Source organism: Rhyacophila brunnea, unplaced genomic scaffold, assembly GCF_057557595.1.
Source record: "Rhyacophila brunnea isolate RB1 unplaced genomic scaffold, BYU_Rbru_1.0 scaffold_16, whole genome shotgun sequence".
NCBI lineage: Eukaryota > Metazoa > Arthropoda > Insecta > Trichoptera > Rhyacophilidae > Rhyacophila > Rhyacophila brunnea.
Genome location: NW_028232816.1, coordinates 6,562,150 through 6,574,934, shown reverse-complemented (window position 1 = coordinate 6,574,934; position 12,785 = coordinate 6,562,150). Strand labels below are relative to the sequence as shown.

The following is a 12,785-nucleotide window of genomic DNA, read 5'->3' as shown; positions in this document are numbered from 1 at the left end:
ACAAAATTCACTATGGTAAACATTGTAAATTATCAGTATAATACAAAGCCGCCATTTAATATTTTATGAAAAATTGATATCCGCTTATTTATGGCTATTACTTTCCCAATTGCTAACACTAATGGAAAGTTAGTTCTTCCTGCACCTCGGAAGAGCAAACAACTGATGTTTCCAATTTCGTAAAAGCACAAGTTATTGCTATTATGAATTCCAGAGTTTTATTTTATTGAGTATAACTACTATACGACTTTAGTATCCTTATGTAAAAAAACTTGGAGACAAGAGATTCTGAGTATAGGGTATACATTTTTATGAAATGAAAGAAGACGGAAATAAGACAAAAAGATGACAAAACATTGAATAATATGTAAGTATACATATATATTATGAAATAATTTATGACAAAAGACAAATAATAATCAATCTACAAGGAAATGAGAATCTGAGTTATGATACAATTTTTACGTAATAAGTTATTTTGAGAATATAATCGATTAATTAACACTATCACTCTAACAAAGTGATTAATTATATTTTTTTCGGTTTGATAACTTTTGAATGAGATTCGTTTTACAACTCAGCTCTTCATTTTCAAACGCAATAGAATTTTATCGATGAAAAGCAGGGCACGCTGCACGGTTTGAGAGCCGCTTCAGCGCATGCGCAGTGCGCGCAGTGTGCGGGCGCGGTGCTTGGATATCGAGCGTCGGCTCGCCAGGCCGCCGACTGACAGTGCAGGAGGCTGGCGGCGGCGCGCCGACATGCTGCTCCGATCGCCGCGGCTTCTATCCCTCCTGGCAGTCCTCGTCTCCCTCGTATCGCCGGCCAGACCCAACGCGACGACCCAAGAACCCCCAGACTACCAAGACTCCACCTCGACTCCAGAAGTATCCTACTACTACACCACCAGCACGGCTTCCCCCAATGACACCGAGCGCGTGCCTCTCTTCCCGACTGACCTCTTCACCCTGGAACAGCGCCGAAATGGAGCGATAATCTTACACATATTAGGCCTGGTGTATATGTTCGTGGCCTTGGCCGTGGTATGCGATGAATTCTTCGTACCCTCTCTCGACGTGATCATCGAGAAGTTACAGATCAGCGATGACGTCGCCGGAGCCACCTTTATGGCGGCCGGAGGAAGTGCTCCGGAATTATTCACGTCCGTCATTGGAGTTTTCGTCTCTTTTGATGATGTGGGCATCGGCACCATCGTGGGCTCGGCCGTGTTCAATATCTTGTTCGTCATCGGGATGTGTGCGTTGTTCTCGCGGACAGTGCTCACGCTGACGTGGTGGCCGCTCTTCAGGGACTGCACCTTCTACTCTGCCAGCCTGATTGCGCTCATCTACTTCTTCCGCGACAACCACATCCACTGGCACGAGGCCCTCGTGCTTTTTAGCATCTATATCGCTTACGTGAGCTTTATGCGGTGGAACGGTCACTTTGAGAGACTGGTTAAAAAAGTTATATATAAGAACAGAGTTACGAGAGTCAGGAGTACGGACCAATTGATGCCCGCGGTGAGCGTCTTTTTCGCTATGTCACCCACACCATGCTTTTACCATCGTTCTTCATTTGTGCAAAGTGTTAAATTGCCGTGGCTTACCCGCGGCTCATAATCATCACTGTTGTGTTCTATACGAAAAAGCGTACCGTAGATACATACCGAAATCATCAAACCAAATACATCAATGCTAACTCATATTAAAACCGTCACTTCAAACACGTTTTCTTACCATTTTTACCAGTGGCGAAGGGTGGAGGTAGGCTGTTAAGGTGCGCCATTAATAGTGCACACAAAATTTTGTCAGTAATATATATTATTTGTTTTCATTGAAATAAGTCTACAATTTACAGATGGTTTTGGTTAGTTTTTAAAATTCAATTAAACCATGCGGAACCAAACCATAATAGATAATAGCCAAAAAATACTCGTATATCTCTAAAATATCTAAAATTATCCAATTGAATCATATTTTTTATCTATTATAGTTTGGCTTAGGCAAGGCTTAATGAATTAAAAAAAAATTACCAACAATATTTGTAATAGGTATGTATTTTTAATCCAAAGAAAACAAATAAGTATTAATGAAAAACTGTTCACAATTTTTTCGTATCGTCCAAAATATACCAAATCAATTACGGTTTGGTTTAGGCATGGCTTAATTGATTTTTAAAAACTAACCAATACCTTCTGTAAATTGTAGTATTATTTCAATAAAAACAAATACGTATGACTAACAAAGTTTAATGTGCACTATTTAAGGCGGATCTTAACAGCTTACCTCCACTCTTCGCTATCTACTGATTTTTGACATTCAAAATTCAACAAATCAACTATGAACCCTTCTTAATAATAATTAATATTTTATGTCATAGAAAAAATATCACTATCTTATTGAAAGTTTACATTTTATTAACACCACTTCTCAATTTACAATGTAAAGATCGTGAGACCCGGTTCATTCAGCAGGCGAAATAAGCCTTGGATTAAAAATAGGACATGGTAGGTACTAGGCATTGAACATTTAATGGCCTTCAAACCGAGGATTAATACACTATACAATATCATGAAAAATGGTAATAGTGTTTTAATTATAAAATAGTAATCAGGCTATACTGTTTACAATGAATCATACAACTCATTAACGCTTCTTAGAGAATAATACTAGATAAATGAATTGATTATAATAATTATTGATACAGTGAAGTATACATTGTAATCAATACTGTGTAAAAAGACAATGTTCTCTTTCAATATAAACATTTTGATAATAATCATTAACAGTTTATCTAAAAATACATTTTATTTTTACCCTTTGAACTAGTGGTACAATATTTTGTTTAATCAAATACTTTCAACACATACAAATAGTTATTTTGGTTATATAATATACCACAGTATATTTCTCGAATAGAATATTACAAGGTTAGTATATATTACTTACCCTTTTTAAGTAATTTAGATACATTGACTTTCAAGATATACTACCACAAAAACATTTATTCTTACTGAATGTCAGATAAAATGACATTAAACTTTTATGTGGAATAGGTATGCCATAAAACATATAAAACACTAACGTACCGTAGAATTCTGTTATATTGAGACTGCGAATTGTAGATATACAGAAGTGGGCAAGTTTTAATTATACAAAATATTAATTATTTGATGTTAAAGTATTATTTTGGTATAGCTACGAAACGCTTTTTCAAACCAATGTAGAATAGAGTGTTAATGATAAATTGAAATCATCACAATAATATACTTAACTAAGTAACAACATTGTTTCAATATATTACTTTTATCTATGTATGTGAAGTTAGTAAAATTCCAAATAAATTGTAATAATGATGAAGTATCAATTCTACGAAAATATTATCATTTGCCATAAGTAAGTCTGTAATTAAATTGTAAAAAAGCACAAAAAGAATACCCACTATAATTTTTACAGGACACTAATTACTAATGTATCTACATAAATTATATTATATTCTACTATACTTCATTTTAAGAAAATTTTTAAGTTAGATTTTAGCAATGTTGACATCATTTTTACATTTTTAATGTTTTAATAATCAATAACGAAGGATTTGTCAATAAAAATACAATATTATTTAACTCTCAGAATGAATGTTATAAATTTATCTTTATTAGAACTGTAAAACAAGTCTTGTGGGTTAAAAAATGGTGTTTTTTCTGATGATTACATAATGGAATTTTATTAATGTTTCACAGTAGAAATATAGTAAGTTTTTTTAATATTTCAAGTAAGTATCTACTTATTGAATTATATATTGTTGTGATATTAGAATTCATCAGTATCATTGATTAAATTCTACAAAATTCAGTTGTTATTTATAGATCTCCAAGGAAAGAGGTAAGTTTTCATTTTTAATTTATAATAGAATTAAAATTATGACTCATTTTAGATAATTTCAGATATATTTAAATAAATTCTAGCAAAATACAATCATTTAGCTCTTTATAATAGAAATATATATTTATTTATTCAATTTTTTGCATAAGTTGATTGTTTAAATCTGTTTTAAAATGTACGTATGCTGAATATATTAAATAATTCAAGTTGTCCACACGAGTACTGAAAATCATTATTGCTTAGCACTGGTTATGATTATGGACTCGCCTTTTCGTTCATACTACATAACATAGGTCAGATTATAAGTAGGTACTTTAGTTTCAACTCAATGACAGACCGTATCCTTTCACACTTTAATATGATAAATAGGCAAGCACATTACTAAGCAGTTTACATTTATAAAAAAGACCTTTTAAGTATGTATAATGAAATACTTATTTTTTGTTAAATTATATGACAATTATTGATTATAGTGCTGAAAACTAATGGTCTAAAATTTAAATGTTATGTTAAACTTTTTAAAGAAACAATTTGAATTTATCTGGAGTAGGTACCTATTAGTAGATTTTTTATGATTTCTACTAAGTAGTTTAAATTTATAAAAAAGACCTTCTACGTATGTATAATGAAATACTTATTTTTTTGTTAAATTATATGACAATTATTATTGAGTGTAGCACAGAAAACTTACGGTCTAAATGTTAGGTTAAAATTTATAAAGAAACAATTTGAAATTTATGTGGAGTATTAATAGAATTTTATGATTTCTACTAAGCAGTTTAAATTTATAAAAAATACCTTTTAGGTATTATAATGATATACTTATTTCTTGTTTAAATTATAGAACAATAATTATTGAGTGTAGTGAAGAAAGCTTACGGTCTAAATTTTAGGTTAAAATTTATAAAGAAACAAGAACTATTAATAAAAATTATGATTTCGAATTATTCGTCGTTTGATCAGTGTTTTCACTAAGTATTTTATTTACTATCAAAACCAATTCGTGGTTGTATTGGCATAATTTACTACTATTCCTGTTTCATTGTAGTAAACGACACCAATACAACTGCGAATCGCTTTTGCTGTGTGTACCCATGGTGCTATTGTAGAATGATTCCAGTATACTTACCTAAACACAAAATATAGTGTCTTACAAATTTTCCCTGACAGTTTTATCCTATCTTAAGACGATACTTCAGTGAAACGGCAAATAATTTTCAACTATAGGCGCGACGAAATTTTGGACTCGCTGGCAGTCGGAGAGCAAACGTCGAGGTGCGAATACGTCAATTTGTTTCGTGATTGCGATGGGGGTATCAATTCTTAAATCGTGTAAAGATGACTAAAAGCGTTACCCATTTACTTGAAAACGAAAACGTGTCAATGAATATATTATTATTGTTACTAATAGAACATACGTTAAAGTGCCCTCCACCACCCGTCATATATGCACAGCCGCTTTCTATGACGCTTTAAACGTGTCTAAAAGAAGTGATTTTAAGTGCTCATTCCGTCCCGAGACGGAGCCGCACGGGACTGGTGCTGCAACCATGTTATAAACAGAACATTAAATGGACGCATGTTGGATTTATATGACAAATTATATTTCGTTCGGCATGCGTCATTTGCACGACCCGCAATCTGCGCATCGCCTAGCCACGATCTTTTTAGACCATGCCTCAACTGAGGTATAGCCTTAACCCATTACGGTTTATTATATTGATTTTCTAGCTTTATTCACCGCATATAATAATTGCTTTACAATATGTGTTTACAAGTATAATGTACTTACGCGTATCGTAAAGTAATATATTTTAATACATTCTAAGTGATAAACTAATTTTATAAAATATCCTTCAGAAGTTTTTATCTCGAAACAGAATAATATGTCTGCATATTATTAACAGCTCGAAAATTTTCAATGTAATGAACTGGCAATATTTTAGCGTTTTATTTAAAATAGAATAATGCAAATCAAACAAAAAGGCGTATCTGTAAATATTTTATACAAATTTTATGACTTGAATATTCATATTCCATCTAACGAACCGTTGTGTTATCAAAATGTATTTGTACTTTCGTGATAGCAGCGTCATCAAGCTGGCCTAGTTGTAAATGACAATCAAACTCAGAGATAAATGGAATTTGTAAAGCACTAAATTAATGCTTCCCCCAGTTTATTCTATCCTCGAACTTTATATTTTTGCTACCACGTATTTTTATAGTTAGTAATTAGTTATTCCGGCCGGTTTAGTACGGATACCGTTTAGTGCAGCGGTAGCAAACCATAGCATACTCTGAAATTATGTTAGTGCGAGAGATGCACGTCGCGTACTGTCATGCTGTCACAGCGACTAATTTAGTCTATGGTTTCGTCATTTTGCAGAACATTTTGATCGATCACCACCTCTGTAAATTCAATGATGGAGAGTGCCAACTCTTCTTACTACTTCGGCCATATCCGCCCCTTAGATGGAGCATACGGGCACCACGAGGCGTCTCCAAGAATCCCTATCGTATTATATATATATAGTATTTAGCGGCCTTCCAGGACGCCGGAATCAGGTTAGCTTGAAGAATAGGCAAGTCATGTTGAAATTCTCTTCTGGTATCTGCAGTACGTGGCCGAGCCAGGTTCAGCGTCGCCTATTCACTCTCAGCGTGATGAGAGGATGCTTGGTGAGCTCTCTTATCTCCTCGTCGCTCCTATAGTTATAGCACCGCACACCCAGTATCCGTCGCAAACATATTTTGTTTTCGAAGCTCAGTATACGGTTGTTTTGAGCCTTTGTAAGGTGCCATGATTCGCTACCGTAAAGCAGCACCGTCAGAATGCAAGCGTCGAATAGGCGGCATTTGGTTTTGACCGAGTACAATCGTGAGTCCCAGACACTCCGCATTGCCAACTCTAATGTTTTAGTATAGATTAACGGAAGTAAACCAGGCATCGCGTAACCTGACAAAAACAGCCATGTAAACCTTGTACGTTAATTAATACATATTGTTTCTACTTTCAATAACGAATATATCGGTATTATCTGTTTTTTAAAACCGGTATTTCAGTATGGAAAAATACTGGGATACCGGTATTGCAATCCATAGTACCTAACAGTGACGAAAGGTGGAGGTAGGCTGTTCAAATCCGCCATAAATAGTGCACACTAAACTTTGTCAGTCATACGTATTTGTTTCCATTGAAAGAAGACTTCAATTTACAGATGGTGTTAGTTAGTTTTAAAAATTCACTTAAACTCTACGAAAACCAAGCCATAATAGATAATAGTCGAAAATCTATAAAATATCTAAAATTATGCAATTAAATCATACATAATATTGGATATTTTATGGATAGAATATTTTCTATCTGTTATAGTTTGGTTTAGGCATGGGTTAATAAATTTAAAAAAATTAGCCAACAATATGTGTAATAATATATTCTTAATCCAAAATCCAACGATAATAAATAAGTATGGATGAAAATGTGTGCACAATTTTGTCGTGTCGCCCAAAGTATATCAAAACTTTTATGGTTTGGTTGAGGCAAGGTTTAATTGATTTTTAAAAAAACTAACCATCTGTAAATTATTGTAGTCTTAGTTCAATAAAAACAAATAAGTACATATCACTAACAAAGTTTAGCTTGCACTATTTATGTCCGATCTAAACAGCCTACCTCCACTCTTCGCCGCTGGTACCTATAGTATATAATAGTATAGTCATATAGTGAGATTAATCGCGGTAAGTAAGAATGGTCTACAGAGAGTAATACTAATTCGTAAAATATCGGTGATATCATTCCATAGCGTAGGACTTAAAAAGGTGAATACTTACTTATGTATATTCGCCTAATCATAGACTCACTCGTTCCAGAGTGGGTAGAGATAGACAGATTAATTTAAAGTAGCATTTGTGGTTACGGTTCTTTTAAATTGATTATAAACAGTGTCTACGTACTTATCTCAACGAGTAAGTGCAAAAACACTATATTTTCGTAATTCTTTCAGCTTATTATGGCATTAGACTTCATGACATTATTTTCATTAAATTAAAACTTTTGTTTGATTCTTTATTTCAAAGCAGGCTTGAGAGTGGGTCTATTGTTTGGGCACCGCATCAGTTGAAGTGTAGCCTTATGGTCGAGGGGTTCAGCAGAAATTCTTGAGACTCCTTTACTTGAGGTTGTATGGATACTATCCGTGGCATTATCCAACTGACTTACTCCTATCTATGCTTACATACTGCAGTCTGCAATTTAGAAGATATTTTTATGTTTCTACCTACGTATTTTTTCGACTTATACCAGCTATAAATGAGAACTCTACCAAGCTGGGCAGTGTTGACCTATGTGTCCCTGATAACTACAGATCAGAGCATCAGGTATTTATTCTCCCAACCAACCAACCTGCCACTGGTAATGCCAATTGGGAGGGCGATAACTATGTTCAACCAATTGCCTCGGGTGTTGATATATTCCACTTGCGTGAGGGTGAGTTTAAGTGGACGCTATTTTATAAATATGTCCTGCATATCCACGGCTGTATGCATGACGGATGAAGATGGGAAACTTAAAATCAGCCCTAATGTAAAAACTTGATCTTGTGCCGCCGCTTTTCAATTGATTTGACCGAGCGCCCTTGAATCCCCGTGGTGCAGTTTAGCTATCTCAGTTTCAGCAGTCCAGGACTTGCCCTCAGAGAATACGTTCATGGCATGCCTTGATGATAAACCCCCGCCATTCTATATACAGCTCAGTCTATTCAACTTTTTGTCACGTAATCTTGTGATACGTATACCCTATAAGAAAAATAGATTTTCAAGTAGTATTTCTTTTAATAAATAAAAAATGTGTGGGAACCATCTATCGACAGAATATCTAACTATTATATTAATAATCTATCGTCAGAATTTAGAATAAATAAAAAATATGTGAAAAGCGCCATCTGTTCTATATTGAATAAAATTACCGATACATCATAAAGGATTTCGGCGTACATGTTGTATGGCCGGCAGTTACATGACGTCAGCTCTGTCTGGCGCGATGTCAAAGAATTCATAAGCGCCAGAGATGCAGCCTAAAGTCTTTGCTCATATATTTGTTGTCGATGACTGCAGCTTTGTCAAAATAATATTGATAATAATATAATTTAGAAAAATAATTTCTATCGGATTCAATCACATATAAATTTATATTGTTTAAAAAATAAATAATAATTTTATCTTGTGATTTTTATTTATCAGTTAGTTCAGTCATAGACTAACATAATTTATTCAGTCAGTTATATCAGTTGAGTATTTTTAAATGTCCAGTTTTACAGATGAAATTGTGTATGTTACGTTTATGAATGTTTAGGAAAATACATAATCCAAACTCATCGCTCGATTTAATATCGTCAGTGAGCTTTTGATCTATCGTCGATTTAGTGTGTCATTGTCATTAGTGTGTATCTATTCATCAGTAGTGATATCGGATTATCTTCGTATTTCCCGTAAGTATACTTGTATACCTGACAAGTGTGCTTTCAAAAGTCACCCTTCACCACTGGTATTTACAACCCTTATTATATCAACGTAATTTAAATTAGTTAACCAAATTGTTTATCGTCAGCTAATTAATTAATCAAGTAATTTACAGCCTGTTTTTTATGGGAAATGATATTATTATTATTGTCGTAGTAATGTTAACCTCTATTATGCATCGTATGTAAAATCACGCATGAGAAAAGCTTTTGTCTGAAACGGAGTGCATCATTTGCATATGCAAATTTAATGTTTTTGATTGCAGAATTATTCAGGTAATTAAATGTGTAGCTAATTACTTATTCAGTGTTCGTTTTTAATCGAAGCAATAAAGACTGACTTTACAAAAAGAGATTTATATAATATAGTCGGAAAATTCTATTTCCGTCCAACGTGTCATAAAGAACGTATAAAACCAATTATATTCAGTAGATATGCGTATATTCAGGGAACTCAGAAATATGAGAACCTAAATACCTAACGGGTAAGGAGAAGCAGGCAACCGATCTCGAGTAAGGTAGAATACGGGATAAATTTAAACACGTGTCAAGAATACGTCATACGTCGAATACTGACAACTGCTCTCGGTTTGCATTGACACTCATTTAATATTGTTATATTACGCACACTATTGCACGTCTATAATGTGTGGTTCATTTTCGTAAGACACTTACACATTCAAAACCCTGCTTCAAAATTACTGTATTAGTATACAGTCTATCGGAATTCTAGTTATTAATTTGTTCTGTGGTTATATATTATATCTTAATTAAAAATACTGTAGGTACATTGATTTAAAAATAAAACAATAGCGTGATTTACGTATGATATTGTTTATAAAAATCGTTGTTTTTCCAATGGTCGGAAAATTTTAATTTTTTTAAAAGATAAATTTTATTTTCAAAACGTAGATGACTGAAATTACAATTATCGTTTTATAAATAACAGTAATACATCTTATTATAATCAAATTTGTAGAATTTATATTCCGAGAACGATTCTTACTTACAACAAAAATACCCTTCAAGACTTTTCCTAAGCTGGAACAAAGTAATAGACATTTCTTACTATTAAGTTTGGCTCCTAACAAAATGTTTTAATACATATTTTAGTAGTCTCCATTGAAACCAATTGCATGTAGTGAAATGCCCTTACATTAATAAATTTTCTAAGTATCCGTGGTTTTTGTTATGTACAAAATTAGTTAATTTGAGATAGATATATGTTTTTTTTAATGTTATGTCAACTCTTTACTTTGGTCGTTAATTTTTATTGTTTATTTGATGGTTAATTTCACAAGATTTAACATTGAAATCTTTTCAAGTGATTCAGGGGTTACTTGTTGGTGATTCATAATAATTTATAATATAAATCCGTGTTGCTTGAATGTTGAACTTTAGCGGGAATGAAATACTTTTGTATTGTTATAATTATTGTCAATAACTGTGTAATTGGGGGTGTAAAAAAGAACAATAAAATGTAGAATAAGTAAATATAATTAGTAAAATTACCTACCTACACGAAATTTACTCAATTTTAATTTTCCCACAATGCAGAATTAACAATAATAATAATTATTACATTAAATAAACTAACATATAAAAGTCTGTACACATTCTTGATAAAGCTCACCAGCGCATTCATTCCATACACAAGACTGCTATCGGCAGCTGTCGAGGGTAGTTTTACATACTATGTTTGTGTCAAAGTGTTATAATTTTTACAATAAGTTAGCCGTCTAAACAGTCAAAACTATTTAGCACGCCCAAGAGAGGTGCTGTTAAAACATAGGTAGCACTTATTGTAACAATTACAATTAACTTATTGTAATTGTTATAATAAGTGGTAATACTTCGATACAAAACTACCCTCGATAGCTGCCGATAACAGCCGATAGATATACCAAAATACGTTTTGTAAACCAATTTTTATAATATGTAGTGAATACCAGTTGATAAATTCATTTTATATTTATAGAAATTGTAGATCCTTTTTTGGTTTAAAGGGATAAATTATGGGTTCAAACACCTATGTAGAATAACACCAGTTTTGCACTTGTCATAAATCGGCCAAAAGCCACAGATATAAATATATTTCAAATAAGTACACATAAAATTATTTTTATTAATAGTTTATTGTCGAAATAAAAATAATAAATTACACTGAAATATTCGTCTAAGGGTGAATTTCAAAAGGAAAAATCTCATAAAATAACCAATTATTGACTTGCAAATATTTTTATCGCTTATTTTACGAGCTATTTTTGTGAATGACGTTTCTTCAAATCGGTACGTAAATGAAAGTATCAATAAATTAACATTTATTTTAGTAAAGCCTCAATCATAATTACTATTATCCGGTAGGTCAGTGGTATTCAAACTGTGCGTCGAAAGCTAAAATTTATTAATTCTAGGCAATCATACAACGCACTGACGCACAAATAAAATGATATATGCCATTCTTTTCCCAGTTTATTTAGAGATGTTTTTCTCACACGGACAGCACCTATCCCACCTAATCATTAGTTGATTGAAAATACTTAATAATGGAAATAATAAAAATAATACATAGAGAAGTGATGGGGGAATTTTAGAATTATTGCAAATAACACATCTTTTAAGTGTAAATTTCGTGCTGTCGATAAATTGTACAATTATAACAGATTTAGGAAAATGAATTTTTGAGTGCATCCATTTAAGAAAGCAAAATAAATTAGTAGAAGTAATTAATGATTTTACATAATATCTGAGACTAAAAATAGTATAAGGTAGCATTTTCAGTTACTCTATGTATCATCATCAGTCTGAATCTATCCACTGCTGGATGAAGGTCTCTCCAAGTTTATTCCACTTCTCTTGGTCCTGTGCGTTGCGTTGCCACGTACGTCCGCAGAACTTTATCATTTCATCAATCCAGCGGCCTCTAGGTCTACCTTACTAACGTTTTGTACCTCTTGGATGACTAAATTTGTCCATCGATTGTCCTTTCTTCGAGCTATGTGTCCAGCCCATTTCTAGTTGAGATTTTTGGCAAACTTTATTACATCGCAAACTCTTGTCTGTCCTCTTATCCACTCATTCCTCTTTTTGTCCTTTCGCGTTATGCACAGCATGCACATCTTCATACCACGTTGTGCTACTCTAAGTTTCTGGATCTCTCTTTTACTTAGAGTCCATGTGTCACGCATATTTGATTACGGGAAGCACACACTGGTTGAACACTTTGCGCTTTAGGCACAGTGGGAGGTAATTTTTATTGTCTATGTCGAAAAACTTGAATAACTGTGCTTGCTTGATTCTAATATTTAAGAAACTGCGTCGAGAGGCAGCACACTCATTGATTGGTGTTTTAGGTCACCGTGAAAAAAATAAACACAAAGGTTAC

General features: G+C 33.0%; 1 protein-coding gene across 1 annotated transcript in view; it reads left to right on the top strand.

The window, feature by feature from the left end:
- The first annotated feature begins 737 nt into the window (after positions 1 to 737).
- Positions 738 to 12,785, top strand: part of LOC147074277 (sodium/potassium/calcium exchanger Nckx30C-like) — a 207,525-nt gene continuing 195,477 nt past the window's right edge. Inside the window, exon 1 of the mRNA XM_085944073.1 lies at positions 738 to 1,523. Coding sequence (XP_085800199.1) covers positions 762 to 1,523 — 762 coding nt within the window. The 5' untranslated portion in view covers positions 738 to 761. The remainder of the gene's footprint in view (positions 1,524 to 12,785) is intronic.